An 18,482-nucleotide genomic window follows, 5' to 3' on the forward strand; every position below is an offset into this window, starting at 1 on the left:
TTAGGGCCAAACAGTCCAACCTTCATCTCATCAGACTATAACATGTTTTCACACTTTAGGAAGACTTGTAGATTCTGGCAAAACATAGCTGGACTTGGATGTTAGTCTTTGTAAGAAAAGGCTTCCATCTTGCCTTCCCTAACCCACAAGCCAGAAATGAGACATATGAAGAATTGCCACATGCATTACACAACCTGTATTTGCCAGCAATTCCTGCATCTCCTTTAATGTTGCTGTTTCCTCTTTGCAGCCTCCTGGATCATTCTCCTTCTTGTCTGCTCATCAATATTTGAGGGATGTCAAGTTCTAGGTAATATCACCACTGTGCCAAATTTAAGGCACTTTTTGAAGGTCGTCTTCACAGTGTTCCATGATATATGTCATGTTTTGGAGATTTTTACAACCTAATATAACTTTAAACAATGAGATCCATTTGCTGTGTTGTAAGCTGATTACAGACCATGGCTTTTGTTATAAAATGAAACTAAGAAAATGTCAGGAAAATCCTACTAGAACAGCTAAACTGTATAAGGAGTTCATCAGAATCTCTGTAAATGACGGCAGTCAAGCACGAATTACTATTTACCAGGAGTTTAAATGTGATTGACTAATTCTGAACACAACCACATATGAAATTATAAGAGGGTGTTTACACTCATGCAACTACATTATTTTAGTTTTATTATTTTTATTTTCTCCCTCAAAATTATATCAGTGTTTTTTCTCAATTAATTTGTTCAGATTACGGCACACATTAACCCCTTTACGACCTATGACGTATAGGTACATCATAGTTCACCTCCCCCTCTTTGGTGCAGACTCTGGCACTGAGCGCGCACATTTTCTGATCAGCTGTCATGTGCCCGTAACAGCTGTTAACATGTTAAATGCCGCTGTAAATCTCTGACAGTGGCATTTAACTTGCGCAAACCGGACAGATTCACGTCATTAGCTTAGCCCATCGGTGCTCCTGCTGTGTAGCACAAGCGATCAGATGATGGCAGCTTCAAGTCTCCTAAGGAGACTATTGAAGAATGTTAAAAGTAAAGAAAAGTTTTAAAAAATAATAAAATAAATATAAAAGTTCAAATCACCCCCATTTGCCCCCAATTAAAAAAATAAAATAAAAAATACACATATTTGGTATCTCCCTGTTCAGAAATGCCCAATCTATCAAAATATGATAATAATTAACCTGATCAATAAATGGCATAACAAAAAAAAATCAAAACTCCAGAATTACATTTTTTTGGCCCCTGCAACATTGCAATAAAATGAAATTAGGGGCAATCAAAAGATTGTATCTATCCCAAAATGTTATCAGTAAAAAAGGCAGCTCAGCAATCAAAACATAAACCCTCACCCAACCCAAGATCACTAAAAATGGGGACGCTAAGGGTTTTGGAAAATGGCGCCATTCTTTTTTTTTTGTTACAAACTTTGCTTTTTTACCACTTAAGTAAAAAAGAACCCATGCGTATTTGGTCAATTTAAGCATTTAGTTAACTTGGTAAAAAAGGCGCCAAAAACAATTGTGGAATTGCACTTTTTTGCAATTTCACCACACTTGGATTTTTTTTTTCCTGATTTCCAGTAAACTATATGGTAAAACCAATGAAGTCTTTCAAAAGTACAACTTGTCCCGCAAAAAACAAGCCTTCACATGGCCATATTGATTGAAAAATAAAAAAAGTTATGGCTCTGGGAAGAAGGGGAGCAAAAATAGAAAACACAAAAATGGAAAATCCCAAGGTGTTAAAGGGGTTAAAGGTGAAAAAAGTTCTGAAATGTTTCAAGTTAGTATGATTTTTTCTAAATAGCAAAACCCTGGCATAATAACAGGGGTGTGTAGACTTTTTATAACCACTTTATGTCCGTCTTATTCACTGGACACCATAATTCTACACAATATTTGATGGCTGCAAGCCAGTAGATACCACTGGTGCAGCTAGTCAAAATCAGTTACGTGGCTGATAGAGAATGATGGCCACATCCTCATTCCTTTTGGGCCATTGTGAACCTATACAGGATTACTTATCTATAAAAATACCAGTTTTCTATGTTTAGGGTATGTGCCCATGACATCTGTAAGGTGCAGGAAGGACGGCCACGTTTTTTAGTGGGGGGTTTTTTCAGTTGTTTTCGCTGCTGCTCTGCTGCCGTCATCTATGCTTTTTAATTTGTGATCTAGGGCTTTTGTAGAGTATGGTAAGTCATTCCAAGAAGCAGGAGCCTTTTAATTTTTGTACACACGTGGAAGTACACATTACATAACTTCTTTGCCAGGAATAACTATTGGACAGTGCTGAAATCTTCTTAACAACACACTCCCCTTGATTGGTTATGTCACACTCCATTCTATTGAGCAATGACTTAACCATAGGTCTTAAATTATTCATGAAAAACCGGTTATTTCTTCTTTTAACCCATTAATTAGGATTAAGTTAGAGGGATATAAAAGGAAGAGTTGGGTTGTCCTCTAGTACTCATCATTCAGAGTACACACAAGGGTGTCCAGCCACTAGCTCAACACCAGGAAAATAAGATGTATCCTTACAGACAACATCAATACTCATACAGCCCGTGCAGGAATTTTACTTTGACACCAGAACCAAACCCAGACATTGACCTCCTTGCCAGACAGCTGGATGAAGACATGATGAACATGAGGACTGAACTTGAGCGGAGGATGCAGCAGTTCCACCAGGTTCCTTTGGCATTGCCACCACTGGACATGGAAATGAGGAGGAGTCCAACTTGGAACAGATACTCTGTAGCTCCTTTGACCAGGTCTTCTTCATTGGTAAAACCAAGAACAGAGAAGTTTGAGCTTACCTTGGATGTGAGTCCATTCTCTCCCGAAGAGCTGACTGTAAAAACAGAAGGCAGGAAACTGACTGTAACTGGAAAACGTGACAAGAAGACAGAGACCGAGAATGGCGGCTGCCACCATGAATTCCGGGATTTCAAAAGGGAAGCAGAGCTGCCAGAGGATGTGAATCCTGAGGATGTCCTGTGCTCCATGTCTAGTGATGGGCAACTCCACATTCTGACTCAATGCCCAGCTCTACCAGCCGCCGAGGAAAGACTTGTTCCTATCCAAGTAGGCCGGGCCTCAAGTGGTGGGCTGAGAGGTCTCTATTAGTCCATGGAGCATTTAAGGTCATTTATGTATATAGTTTTAATATGTTACAGTTGCCAAGAACAAGGACTTTGCATTTTGCCTAAACAATCTAATCTTCTACCCTACAGCTATACAAGTATGAGGGACATCATGGGAAGAGAGAAGAGTGTAGAACATAACAAAAGTCATAATGACAACCCACCTTCCTAGAACCTGCACATATAGCTTCCTCACTTCCTCATGTTCTAGTCTTCTCTATGATATATGTGCCAGTGTTGTCTGCATAAGACTAAGAAGTGCTCCAATATTTCACAATTCAATGTTGTGTGAAAATAAGGTCACAATGACTTCCATACTGAACTCTATAATCATGGCTCTTACATGTCATCCTTAGTCTCGGTTTACATTCTCTGATTGTTGTAGAAAAATATTCAGGATTGAGAGTCCTCAGTGGTTGATACCTTTTAATGGCTAACTGAAAAGATGGTAACAAATTGCAAGCTTTCGAGACTACTCAGGTCTCTTCATCAGGCACTGATTGTTGTATGATTTTTCTTACATTGCTAATGATTGGTTGATATACAGTAAGTGTCTATTGTAGATACTAATGGTATTATCATATCACAATTAAATTAATTCATAAATTTATATTTGTATAATAATTTCCTACATGTAGATAGCATAGAGCAATAGAAACACAATATAAAGCTAATATAAAGGTATACACCAGCCAAAGGAAAAGGAGGCACGAGAATCTCAAAAGGTATAAATATATTTTATGGAAATATATAAGGATTAGCATATAAGTTCTCTATGAAAAAGAAGATGACAAGCAAACATTATGAGTACAAAAGTCTACCAAGAGACAAAGCTGACAAAACCTAAGATAAAAGCAAAATGAGCAAATAAATAGTCCATGGAAGTAACACAGGGGACATAGTTAACCCCTTACCTACAATTGACGTAATATTCCGTCCATGTGACCCTGGACATAATTACCATGGACAGAATATTACGTCACCGCGATCAGCGGCGCCCACGTGGTGAGCGCCGCTGATCGCGCCCGAGTGTCAGCTAATTATCATAGCTGACACCCGGCACAATGTGTCAGGGGCGGTCACGGACCGCCCCCGACACGTTAACCCCTTGCACACCGCGATCAAACACGATCGCGGTGTACCGGGGGTTAAAGGGAAGCATCGGCAGGGAGGGGGCTCCCTCCGTGCTTCCCTGAGCCCCCCACGGCAGCGCAATGTGCAGCACTGCTGCGGGGGACTCCTGTCCTGCAGGTCCCCGGATCCAATATGGCGACGGGGACCTCCAGGGGCCTGCAGGAAGCTGGCTTCCTCAGTGCCTGCAAAGCGCAGGCATGAGGAAGCCTGTGCAGTGCCTGTGACAGATCAGCGATCTGTCACAGGACAGTTATGTCCCCCCTGGGACATTGTAATAAAGTAAAAAAAAAAAAAAGTGTGAAAATAATTTTAAAAAAAATCGCTAAATAAATTAAAAAAAATATTCACCAATAAATTCATTTTTTGGAAATAAAAAAAAAAAAACACAATAAAAGTACATATATTTGGTATCGCCGCGTCCGTAATGACCCGCCCTATAAAACTGTCCCAATAGTTAACCCCTTAAGCAAACCCCTTAAAAAATAAAAATAAAAAACGAAGCAAAAAATAATGATTTATTATCATACCGCCGAACAAAAAGTGCAATAACGCGCGATCAAAAAGACGCATATAAATATCCATGGTACCGCTGAAAACGTCATCTTGTCCCGCAAAAAACGAACCACCATACAGCATCATCAGCAAAAAAATAAAAAAGTTATAGCTCACAGAATAAAGTGATGCAAAAATATTTATTTTTTATATAAAATTGTTTTCATTGCATAAAACCGACAAAACATAAAAAAACGACCTAATTGAGGTATCGCTGTAACCATACTGACCCAAAGAATAAAACCGCCTTATAAATTTTACCGCACCCGGAACGGCGTTAACGCACCACCCAAAAGAAACTCATGAAACGCTGGTTTTTGTAAATTCTGCGTCCCAAAAAACGAAATAAAAAGCGATCAAAAAATGTCACATGCCCGAACATGATACCAATAAAAGCATCAACTCGCCCCGCAAAAAATAAGACCTCACATGACTCGGTGGGTCAAAATATGGAAAAATTATAGCTCTCAATATGTGGTGATGCAAAAACTATTTTTACACTAAAAAGCGTCTTTTAGCGTGCGACAGCCGCCAAACATAAAAACCGCCATAAATAGTAAATCAAACCCCCCGTTATCACCCCCTTAGTTAGGGAAAAATAATAAAATTAAAAAAATGTGTTTATTTCCATTTTCCCATTAGGGTTAGGGCTAGGGCTAGGGTTACGGTTAGGGCTAGGGTTAGGGCTAGGGTTAGGGTTAGAATTGGGGGTTTCCACTATTTGCGCACATCAGGTGCTCTCCAAACGCAACATGGCGTCTGATCTCGATTCCAGCCAATTCTGCGTTGAAAAAGTCAAATGGTGCTCCTTCCCTTCCAAGCTCTGCCATGCACCCAAACAGTGTTTTACCCCCTCATGTGGGGTGTCAGCCTACTCAGGACAATTTGCAAAACAACTTTTGGGGTCCTATTTCTCCTGTTGCCCTTAGGAAAATAAAAATTTGGGGACAAAATATCATTTTTGTGGAAAAAAATATTTTTTTATTTTCACGCCTGGGCGTTATAAACTTCTGTGAAGTACTTGGGGGTTCAAAGTTCTCACCACACATCTAGATAAGTTCCTTAGGGGGTCTAGTTTCCAAAATGGGGTCATTTGTGGGGGGTTTCCACTGTTTTGGTACATCAGGGGTTTTCCAATCGCGACATGATGTCCGATCTGAATTCCAGCCAATTTTGCATTAAAAAAGTCAAACGGCGCTCCTTCCATTCTGAGCTCTGCCATGCGCCAAAACAGTCGTTCCCCCCACATATCAGGTATCAGTGTACTCAGGACAAATTGCACAATTACTTTTGCAGTCCAATTTCTCCTGTTACCCTTGGTAAAATAAAAAAAATTGAACCTGAAGTATTTTTTTTGTGAAAAAAAGTTAGATGTTCATTTTTTTTAAATATTCAAAAAAATTCCTGTGACGCACCTAAAGGGTTAATAAACTTCTTGAATGTGGTTTTGAGCACCTTAAGGGTACGTGCACATGCTGCGGATTTCGCTGCGTTTCCGCAGCGGTTTTGGCCACTGCGGACCCGCAGCAGCTTTAGCTGCGGTGTACAGTACCATTCTAATGAATGGGAAATAAAAACCGCTGTGCCGACGCTGCGGAAAAATCTGCGCGGATTTGCTGCGGTTTTGAATCCGCAGAAAGAATTGCATGTCTTGTGGAGATAGTGAATCCGCAGGACCAAACCGCAGGCAAAACCGCAGATAATCCGCAGGTCTTTGGACCTGCGAATTATCTGCGGTTTTTGCAAAATCCGTGCGGATTAATCCGCAGCGGAATCCGCAGCGTGTGCACGTACCCTAAGGGGTGCAGTTTTTAGAATGGTGTCACTTTTGGGTATTTTCTATCATATAGACCCCTCAAAGTGGCTTCAAATGTGATGTGGTCCTAAAAATAAAATGGTGTTGTAAAAATGAGAAATCGCTGGTCAACTTTTAACCCTTATAACTTCCTAACAAAAAAAAATTTTGGTTCCAAAATTGTGCTGATGTAAAGTAAACATGTGGGAAATGTTAGTTGTCAAGTTTTTTGTGTGCCGTATCTCTGTGATTTAAGGGCATAAAAATTCAAAGTTGGAAAATTGCGAAATTTTCAAAATTTTCGCCAAATTTCCGTTTTTCTCACAAATAAACGTAAGTTATTTGAATGAAATTTTACCACTAACATGAAGTACAATATGTCACGAGAAAACAATGTCAGAATCACCGGGATCCATGGAAGCGTTCCAGAGTTATGACCTCATAAAGGGACAGTGGTCAGAATTGTAAAAATTGGCCCGGGAGTTAACGTGCAAACCACCCTTGGTAGTGAAGGGGTTAAAATTGTTTTTATTTAAAAACATGTAAAAGCCATCCCACCTCGTCAAGATGACCCTACCTCTAGTATTAAAACCTTACCATACGCCAAATGATGTAAATGTGAATAAGGGCCTAAGTACCCCATGTTATTTTCATGGAATAATGCTATTTACTCACTGCAGGGTATTTGCTCATTTTGCTTTTATCTTAGGTTTTGTCTGTTTAGTAGCAAGTGTGAACATGCGCCTACACGTTACTTGTATACCAACTTATATGCCAGCTCATTTCTTTGTTTTTTTTATGAGACAAAGCTATATAGACTGACGACAATGTGCAAAATAGTTATGCCCACAATGAATTAATTAATGGTAAAAAGTCAAAGGAGAAGCATAGTGGAATATATAGAGCAGTAAGAAGATGCAATTTATGCAAAAGTGTGTAAAAAAATCCAATAAGTATTAGGAGCATATAGTGGATCATACTATATAATAATGTAAACAGTCAAGAAGATAAGTAGATACTTTATATATATACATTGCATCCAGAGAAAAGTGGAAAGATTACTGAACTGAATGGAGAGTCATTGTAGTGATTCCTATAGTAACACTCACATGTAAAGCAGTGTAATGGTGTAATGGATATGTGCCCCAACAATCGTTTCACCTTTCTTCAATGGGGGGGGCATCAAAAAAATGGGAAGGGGCTAGATGTTCATATAAACATCCATACACGATGCGTTAGCGCTCTGTAATAACTGAATACATGAACTCCAATGTTGCTGTAAACGTTAATAATGTACTTAGTGTTTTCTGATCAAAGAGTGCAAATGCTATCCAACCATGTCAAGGTGTACCTAAATGTGGATGGTCCCTATTACTAAATGTCCTAACCAGGCTTCATCTGAATGGGGAGGGAAAAGTAGGCCAGACATAGCTTGCAAATTAAATTCACAATTTTCAAAATTTTATTTTTATGCACTTAAATCCGAGAGTCATATTGCACAAAATAGTAAATAAATAACATTTCCCACATCTTTACTTTACATCAGCACAATTTTGGAAACATTATTTTTTTGTTATGAAGTTATAAAGGATAAAATTTGACCAGCGATTTCTCATTTTTACAACAAAATTTTCCAAACTATTTTTTTAGGGACCACCTCACATTGGAAGTCACTTTGAGGGTCTATATGTCAGAAAAGATTGAAAAATGACACCATTCTAAAAGCTGCACCACTGAAGGTGCTCAAAACCACATTCAAGAAGTTTATTAACACTTCGGGTGCATCACAGGAGTTTTTGGAATTCACAAAAATTTTCCTTTAGACTTATTTTTTTTTACTTTTGCAAGTGTAACAGTAGAAAATGTACCATACATTTTGTTGTACAATTTCTCCTGAGCATGCCGATACCCCATATGTGGCGGATATCTACTGTTTGGCGCACAGCAGGGCTTGGAAGGGAAGGAGCGCTCATTTCACTTTTGGAATGTAAAATTTGCTGGTATAACTAGCAGACTCCATGTCATGTTTCTAGTGCCCTGATGTGCTTAAACAGTAAAAACCCCACACAAGTGACACCAATTTGGAAACTAGACCTCTTAGGGAACTTATCTAGATGTGTATTAAGCACCTTGAACCCCCAGGTGCTTCACAGAAGTTTATAACGTTAAGCCATGAAAATAGAAAAAAAAAAATCACATTTTTTCCATAAGTTGTGCAATTTCTCCTAAGTGCGTAGATACCTAATATGTGGAGGAAAACAGCTGTTTGGGCACACGGCAGGGCTTGGAAGGAAAGGAACACCATTTGACTTTAAAATATGCTGGAATAATAAGATGGCCTGCACAGCTGACTGGGCAGTCTGGTCTCTGGTCGGGGTCACCACAGCAAACTTTGTGAAATGATCGGTCATTACCAGGCAATGTTCATATCCAAGTAATCGATCATCAGAACCTCCAAGGGGGCAGAAGTCACGATTGTATTAGGGCCTGCAGTTCTGGGGGTTTGGCCAGATCACAGCTCCAACATTATTGGCAAGCATTCTCCACCGCAGTCCTCAATTGTGGGTGATACACCAGCTTCTGTAACCACAGGAATGTCTTCTCTGGACCGAAGTAACCTCCCTAGTCACTACTCTGGTCAACTTCTCCGGGAGCACTACTTGCCAGGTGACTCCCTCTTCTCTAAATCAAAAGAAAATAGAAGTACCAAATCCAAACATCAATCAAAAAGTATACATTTATTGAGTATCCAGTTGTTACTATAACACCATATAATAGATGAACCAGGTCATTTAACACCTTCCTGACATCTGATGTACTATCCCGTCCACGGGACCCGGGCCCCTATGTCCGGGGACGGGATAGTATGCCATCGTGATCAGCGGCGCTCATGGGGGGAGCGCCGCTGATCGCGGCCGGGTGTCAGCTGATAATCACAGCTGACACCCGGCATTATGTGTGAGGGGCGGTCACGGACCGCCCCCAGCACGTTAACCGATGTGCTGCGCTGCTCTGGGGGCCTCCTTCCCTGCATGTCCCCAGATCCAATATGGCCGTGGGTCCTTCGGGGGCCTGCAGGGAGGCGGCTTCCTCAGTGACTGCTGAGCGCAGGCATGCGGAAGCCTTGTGCAGCCCCTGTCAGATCGCTGATCTGTCACAGCGCTGTGTGATGTGTCAGATCAGCGATCTGACACATGACAGTGATGTCCCCCCTTGGGACAATGTAACAAAGAAAAAAAAAAAGTGTAAAAATAATTTATTAAAAATTGCTAAGTAAATAAGAAAAAAAATTCCCTAATAAATTCATTTTTTGGAAATAAAAAAAGTACACATATTTAGTATCGCTGTGTCTGTAACGACCCACCCTATAAAACGGTCCCATTAGTTAACCCCTTTAGCGAACCCCTTAAAAAATAAAAATAAAAAACAAAACAAAAAACAGTGCTTTATTATCATACCGCCGAACAAAAAGTGCAATAACGCGCAATCAAAAAGACGGATATAAATAACCATAGTACCGCTGAAAACATCATCTTGTCCCGCAAAAATCGAGCCACCACACAGCATTATCAGTGAAAAAATAAAAAAGTTATAGCTCGCAGAATAAAGCGATGCAAAAATAATTACTTTTTATAAAAAATTGTTTTCATTGCATAAAAGCGCCAAAGCATAAAAAAAGACCTAAATGAGGTATCGATGTAACCGTACTGACCTGAAGAATAAAACCGCTTTATCAATTTTACCGCACACGGAACGCCGTAAACGCACCCCCCAAAAGAAATTCATGAAATGCTGGTTTTTGTTCATTCTGCGTCCCAAAAATCAGAATAAAAAGCGATCAAAAGATGTTGCGTGCCCGAAAATGGTACCAATAAAAACTCGCCCGCAAAAAATAAGACCTGACATGACTCGTGTCAAAATATGGAAAAATTACAGCTCTCAATATGTGGTGATGCAAAAACTGTTTTTACAATAAAAAGCGTCTTTTAGCGTATGACAGCTGCCAAACATAAAAACCGCCATAAATAGTAAATCAAACCCCCCGTTATCACCCCCTTAGTTAGGGAAAAATAATAAAATTAAAAAAAAATGTATTTATTTCCATCTTCCCATTAGGGTAAGGCTATGTGCACACATAGATTTAGGTCCTGCGGATTTTTTTGCACGGATTTGGAAAAATCTGCAGGAAAATTCTCAGGTCAAAAGACCTGCGGTTTACCTGCGGATTAGCCTGCGGTTTCACACCTCTACAATGGAGAAGGTGTGAAACCGCTGCGGATTCCGCACAAAGAATTGACATGCTGCTGATTTGAACCCGCAGCAAGTCCGCAGCATGTGCACAGCGTTTTTCAGTTTACCACTGAAAATAATGGTACTGTACAACGCAGCTAAATCTGCTGCGGACCAGCAGAACCTGAAACGCTGCGGATCCGCAGCAGAATCCACAATGTGTGCACATGGCCTAAGGATTCGGATTGCCGGTGTCAAAAGTGGAGTGTGATTTGAGCACAAGTATGCAATTTTCAAACTTCCAGCCACATTCCCACAAGCTCGCTCAATTCATTTTCATTGAGCGAGGTCACACATGGCTAGTTGGCACATAACCGCATGTATGTAAATCGCATACTTGTGATTTTGTGAATTCCTGCTCTCATTGCCGGCACCAGAGAATCCAGACAGCATGCAGTGTGCGCTGTGAAAATTCAGAAGTCTGCAGTCACATAGAGTAACTGAAGACATTCATCACAAACTTGGACAACCCATTTAATGCTCTTAACATAAATAAAAGCATACTAACACTTAAGTTGTCAGGTGACACAACACTTATTAACATAGACAAGTAGGTGTGAAACCGCAGCGGAATCCGCACAAAGAAAATCCGCGCGGAAAAATCCACAGCATGTGCACAGCGTTTTTCAGATTACCATTTAAAACAATGGTATTGTACAACACACCTAAATCTGCTGCGGACCCGCAGAGCCTGAAACGCTGTGGATCCGCAGCAGAATCCGCACCGTGTGCACATAGCCATAGGGTTAGGGCTAGGGTTAGGGCTAGGGTTAGGGTAATGGTTAGGGCTAGGGTTAGGGTTAGGGCTGAGATTAGGGTTAGGGGTGTGTTGGGGTTAGGGCTGGAGTTAGAATTGGGGGGTTTCCACTGTTTAGGCACATAAGGTGCTCTCCAAATGCAACATGGCATCTGATCTCAATTCCAGCCAATTCTGCATTGAAAAAGTCAAATGGTGCTCCTTCCCTTCCAACCTCTGCCATGCGCCCAAACAGTGGTTTACCCCCACATATGGGGTATCAGCCTACTCAGGACAAATTTCAAAACAACTCTTGGGGTCCAATTTCTCCTGTTGCCCTTGGAAAATAAAAAATTGGGGGCAAAAATATCATTTTTGTGGAAAAAAAATATGATTTTTTTTATTTTCACGCCCGGGCGTTATAAACTTCTGTGAAGCACTTGGAGGTTGAAAGTGCTCACTAGACTTCTAGATAAGTTCATTGGGGGCTCTAGTTTCCAAAATGGGGTCAATTGTGGGGAGTTTCAACAGTTTAGGCACATCAGAGGCTCTCCAAACTCGACATGACACCTGCATAGCATTCCATCAAAGTCTGCATTCCAAAACGTCACTACTTCCCTTCCGAGCCCCGACGTGTGCCCATACAGTAGTTTTCGCCCACATATGGGATATCAGCGTACTCAAGACAAATTGGACAACAGCTTCTTGGGTCCAATTTCTCCTGTTACCCTTGGGAAAATAAAAAAATTTGGGACTAAAAGATCATGTTTGTGGAAAAAAATATGATTTTGTTCTTTTCAAGCCCGGGCGTTGTAAACTTCTGTGAAGCACTGGGGGTTCAAAGTGCTCACCACACATCTAAATGAGTTCCTTGGGGGGTTTAGTTTCCAAAATGGGGTCACTTGTGGGGGGTTTCAATAGTTTAGGGACATCAGAGGCTCTCCAAATGCGACATGACACCCACAGACCATTCCATCAAAATCTGCATTCCAAAACGTCACTACTTCCCTTCCAAGCCCCGACGTGTGCCCATACAGTAGTTTTATCCCACATATGGGGTATCACTGTACTCAGGACAAATTGGACAACAATTTTTGGGGTTCAATATCTCCTGTTACCCTTGAGAAAATAAAAAAATTGGGTCATGCTTGTGGAAAATATGTTTTTTTTTATTTTCACGCCCGGGCGTTATAAACTTCTGTGAAGTCCTTGGGGGTTCAAAGTGCTCACCACACATCTAGAAAAGTTCCTTTGGGGGTCTAGTTTCCAAAATGGTGTCATTTTTGGGTGGTTTCCACTGTTTAGCAACATCAGGGGCTTTCCAAACGTGGCATGGCGTCCGATCCCAATTCCAGCCAAAAAAGTGAAATGGCGCTGCTTCCCTTCCGAGCTCTGCCATGCGTCCAAATAGTGGTTTACCCCCACATATGGGGTATCAGCGTACTCAGGACAAATTGAACAATAACTTTTGGGGTCCTGTGACACTTGGGAAAATAAAAATTGGGGGTGAAAAGATCATTTTTGTGGAAAAAATGTGATTTTTTAAATTTTACGGCTGTACAGTCATGGCCAAAGTTTAGAGAATGACACAAATATTAATTTTTACAAAGTCCACTGCTTCATTTTTTCTAATGGCAATTTGCATATACTCCAGAATGTTATAAAGAGTGATCAGCTTAACAGCAATTACTTGCAAAGTCAATATTTGCCTAGAAAATGAACTTTATCCCCCAAAACACATTTCAACATCATTGCAGCCCTGCCTTAAAAGGACCAGCTAACATCGTTTCAGAGATTGCTCCATTAACACAGGTGTGGGTGTTGATGAGGACAGGGCTGGAGATCAATCTGTCATGATTAAGTAAGAATGACACCACTGGACACTTTAAAAGGAGGCTGGTGCTTGGCATCATTGTTTCTCTTCTGTTAACCATGGTTATCTCTAAAGAAATACATGCAGTCATCATTGCACTGCACAAAAATGGCTTAACAGGGAAGAGTATCGCAGCTAGAAAGATTGCACCTCAGTCAACAATCTATTGCATCATCAAGAACTTCAAGGAGAGAGGTTCCCTTGTTGCCAAAAAGGCTCCAGGGCGCCCAAGAAAGACCAGCAAGTGCCAGGATCGTCTCTTAAAAGTGTTTCAGCTGCGGGATCGGGCTACCAGCAGTGCAGAGCTTGCTCAGGAATGGCAGCAGGCAGGTGTGAGTGCATTTGCACGCACTGTGAGGCGGAGACTCTTGGAGCAAGGCCTGGTCTCAAGGAGGGCAGCAAAGAAGCCACTTCTCTCCAGAGAAAACAACATGAACAGACTGATATTCTGCAAGAGGTACAGGGAGTGGACTGCTGAGGACTGGGGTAAAGTCATTTTCTCTGATGAATCCCCTTTTCGATTGTTTGGGACATCTGGAAAACGGCTTATTCGGAGAAAACCAGGTGAGCGCTACCACCAGTCTTGTCTCATGCCAACTGTCAAGCATCCTGAAACCATTCATGTGTGGGGTTGCTTCTCAGCCAAGGGAATGGGCTCTCTCTCAGTCTTGCCTAAAAACACAGCCATGAATAAAGAATGGTACCAGAATGTCCTGCAAGAGCAACTTCTCCCAACAGTCCAAGAGCAGTTTGGCGATCAACAATGCCTTTTTCAACATGACGGAGCACCTTGCCATAAAGCAAAGGTGATAACTAAATGGCTCAGGGAACAAAACATAGAGATTTTGGGACCATGGCCTGGAAACTCCCCAGATCTTAATCCCGTTGAGAACTTGTGGTCAATCATCAAGAGACGGGTGGACAAACAAAAACCTTCAAATTCAGACAAAATAAAACCATTGATTTTGCAAGAATGGACTGCTATCAGTCAGGATTTGATCCAGAAGTTGATTGAGAGCATGCCAGGGAGAATTGCTGAGGTCCTGAAGAAAAAGGGTCAACACTGCAAATATTGACTTGCTGCATTAACTCATTCTAACTGTCAATATAACCTTTTGTTACTCATAATATGATTGCAATTATATTAATGTACTGTATGTGATAAAAACATCTGACAAACACACATAAAAACCAGAGGCCAGCAGATCATGTGAAAATATAATATTTGTGTCATTCTCTAAACTTTTGGCCATGACTGTACATTATAAATTTCTGTGAAGCCCTGGGAGGTTCAAAGTTCTCACCACACATCTAGATAAGTTCCTTGGGGGGGGGGGTCTAGTTTCCAAAATGGTGTCATTTGTGGGGGTTTCCACTGTTTTAGCACATCAGGGGCTTTCCAAACGCGACATGGCGTCCGATCTCAATTCCAGCCAAAAAAGTGAAATGGCACTGCTTCCCTTCCGAGCTCTGCCATGTGCCTAAATAGTCGTTTACCCCCACATATGGGGTATCAGCGTACTCAGGACAAATTTCACAATAACTTTTGGGTTCCTGTTACCCTTGGGAAAATTAAAAATTGGGGGTGAAAAGATCATTTTTGTGGAAAAAATGTGATTTTTTAATTGTACGGCTGTAGGTTATAAACTTCTGTGATGCCCTTGGGGGTTCAAAGTTCTCACCACATATCTAGATAAGTTCCTTGGGGGGGTCTAGTTTCCAAAATGGGGTCACTTGTGGGGGGTTTCAACTGTTTAGGCACATCAGGGGCTCTCCAAACGTGACATGGCGTCCAATCTGAATTCCAGCCAATTTTGCATTGAAAAAGTCAAACGGCGCTCAGTTGTCAGAATTGTAAAAATTGGCCCGGTCATTAACGTGCAAACCACCCTTGGGGGTAAAGGGGTTAAGAAGACATGAGAGAAATATATCAAAGAGCAGGATCAGGTAAATGAAGGCTGCAAATGTACTGACACAAACAGGTAAGTACAAAGTAACGTGACGTGCACCTTGGAAAAGCGAAGCGAAACACGCATCGGTGGCAGCGTGGCGCGTGTCCTGCCATAACAGAATATGGGTAAGCACTTGTAGGTTTGGGATTGACATAGGTCCCAGTGATGGATGTGCGCACCTACTGACTAATTCTGGAATATACCTATGTTTACCCCACTGTTTCCTGTATGTTTACTAGCACATGGCACTTTACTTTGTACTTACCTGTTTGTGTCAGGACATTTCCAGCCATCATTTACCTGATCCTGCTCTTTGATATATTTCTCTCATGTCTTCTTAAAATATCTGGTTGATCTATTATATGGTGTTATTGTAATAACTAGATATTCAATAAATGTATACTTTTTGATCGATGTTTGGTCACACGCTGGACCTTATCTTCACCCGTCTCTGTTCCCTCACTAATCTCAATAACTCACCCCTCCCCCTATCTAACCACAACCTACTGACATTCTCTTCCCTCTCCTCTCCTACTGCGCAACCCCCGCTCCATAAACTCGCTCACCCTCGCAGGAATCTCAAACACCTCAATTTACAATCACTCTCTGAGTCCCTTCTACCTCTTACAGACATAGCTTCCCTTCATGACACAGATGCTGCTGCCACTTTTTATAACACCACAATAACAGCAACACTTGATTCGGCTGCCCCCTCACGCAGAGCAAAACTCGTACAATCAACTGGCAGCCCTGGCTGACCAAAGAACTGAGACGGGTTTCCAGGGACGCTAAGCGGAAATGGAAGAGAACCCATTCTACTGAGCACTTCAGCGCATACAAGCAGTCCATTGCCAGCTTTAAGTCCATGCTCTCTGCCGCTAAACAAACTTACTTCGCATCTCTCATATCCTACCTGTCACACAACCCTAAACAACTCTTAAACACTTTCAATTCTCTACTCCGTTCCACAGCACCTCCTCCCCCTCCTCTCATTTCTGCAGAAGACTTTGCCTCCTTCTTTAAGCAGAAGATCGACAAGATCAGACAAAACTTTGGCCCGCAGCCCCCAATGCCCCTCTTAGTCACTCAGCCCTGTTCTGCAAAAGCCAGCTTCTCCACCATGACAGAAGATCAGCTCTCCACCCTTCTGTCAAGATCACACCTCACCACTTGTGCCCTCGACCCATGCCTGTCTCACCTCATCCCTAACTTGGCCACAGTCTTCATCCCATCTCTAACACACCTCTTCAACCTTTCACTTACAAATGGTGTCTTTCCCTCATCCTTCAAACATGCCTTAATCACACCCATCCTCAAAAAGCCCTCCCTTGACCCATCCTCTGTGTCTAACTATCGCCCGATATCTCTTCTCCCTTACGCCTCAAAACTACTGGAACAGCATGTATATCTTGAACTGTCCTCCCACCTCTCCTCCTGTTCCCTCTTTGACCGGTTACAATCTGGCTTCCGACCGCATCACTCAACTGAAACTGCCCTAACTAAAGTCACTAACGACTTACTAACCGCCAAGAGCAAGCGACACTACTCTGTCCTCCTTCTCCTGGACCTGTACTCTGCCTTCGACACCGTAGACCATTCCCTTCTGCTACAGACTCTCTCATCTCTTGGCTTCACAGACTTGGCCCTATCCTGGATCTCATCATACCTAACAGACCGAACATTTAGTGTCTCCCTCTCACACGCCACCTCCTCACCTCGCCCCCTGTCTGTTGGTGTTCCTCAAGGCTCTGTCCTAGGACCCCTAGTATTCTCCATCTACACCTTTGGCTTGGGACAGCTCATAGAATCCTACGGTTTGCAGTATCACTTCTATGCTGATGATACGCAGATCTACCTATCTGCTCCCAACCTCGCCTCCTTACTGACTGAAATCCCACAATGTCTGTCTGCTATCTCAGCCTTCTTCTCTGCTTGCTTTCTGAAACTGAACATGGACAAAACAGAATTCATCATCTTTCCCCCATCTCACTCTACCCCTCCACCAGACCTATCCTTCAATGTCAATGGCTGCTTTCTTTCTCCAGTCTCGGTGCCTTGGGGTGATACTCAACTCTGCGCTCTCTTTCAAACCACATATCCAAGCCCTCGCCTCCTCCTGCCACCTCAAACTCAAGAATATTTCCCAGATTCGCTCATTCCTCAACCACAAAACCACAAAAACACTAGTGCATCCTCTTATCATCTCCCGCCTCGACTACTGCAACCTCCTACTCTCTGGCGTCCCCTCTAGCACTCCTGCTCCGCTCCAGTCCATCCTACACTCTGCTGCCCGACTAATCCACCTGTCTCCCCGCTATTCCCCAGCCTCCCCCCTATGCCAGGCCCTTCACTGGCTTCCTTTTGCCCAGAGGCTCCAATTCAAAACCCTAACCATGACATACAAAGCCATCCACAACCTGTCTCCTCCATACATCTGTGACATGGTCTCTAGGTACCTACCCACACGCAACCTTTGATCATCTCAAGATCTCCTTCTCTACTCCCCCCTTATCTCTTCTTCCCACAACCGCATACAAGACTTCTCCCGTGCTTCCCCCCATACTCTGGAACTCTCTGCCGCAACACATCAAACTCTCACCATCAACGGAAACCTTCAAGAAGAACCTGAAGACCCAACTGTTCCGACAAGCATACAGCCTGCATTGATCCTTGGTCTACTGAACTACCGCACGACCTGCTCTACCCTCTCCTACTGTATCCTCACCCATCCCTGTAGACTGTGAGCCCTCGAGGGCAGGGTCCCCTCTCCTTATGTACTTGTGTGTCCCTTGTCTTACATATGTTTATTATACTTGTCTATATTTCCCCTTTTCACATGTAAAGCGCCACGGAATAAATGGCGCTATATAAATGCATAATAATAATAATAATAATAATAATGTTTGGATTTGGTAGTCCTATTTTCATTTGATTTAGAGGTTGTATTCAGGAGTGTCCTTCATATGTGATTGCCTGAGACAAAACAAA

General features: G+C 42.1%; 1 protein-coding gene across 1 annotated transcript; it reads left to right on the forward strand.

Moving 5' to 3' along the window:
• The first annotated feature begins 2,489 nt into the window (after nucleotides 1-2,489).
• LOC141075051 (heat shock protein 30C-like) lies at nucleotides 2,490-3,772 on the forward strand. Its single transcript, XM_073562399.1, has one exon. The coding sequence runs from the start codon at nucleotides 2,546-2,548 to the stop codon at nucleotides 3,143-3,145; it is 600 nt and encodes a 199-aa protein (XP_073418500.1). The 5' UTR covers nucleotides 2,490-2,545; the 3' UTR covers nucleotides 3,146-3,772.
• Nucleotides 3,773-18,482: the final 14,710 nt, after the last annotated feature.

This window comes from Dendrobates tinctorius, unplaced genomic scaffold, assembly GCF_039654945.1.
Source record: "Dendrobates tinctorius isolate UK_male_01 unplaced genomic scaffold, ASM3965494v1 ptg000350l, whole genome shotgun sequence".
NCBI lineage: Eukaryota > Metazoa > Chordata > Amphibia > Anura > Dendrobatidae > Dendrobates > Dendrobates tinctorius.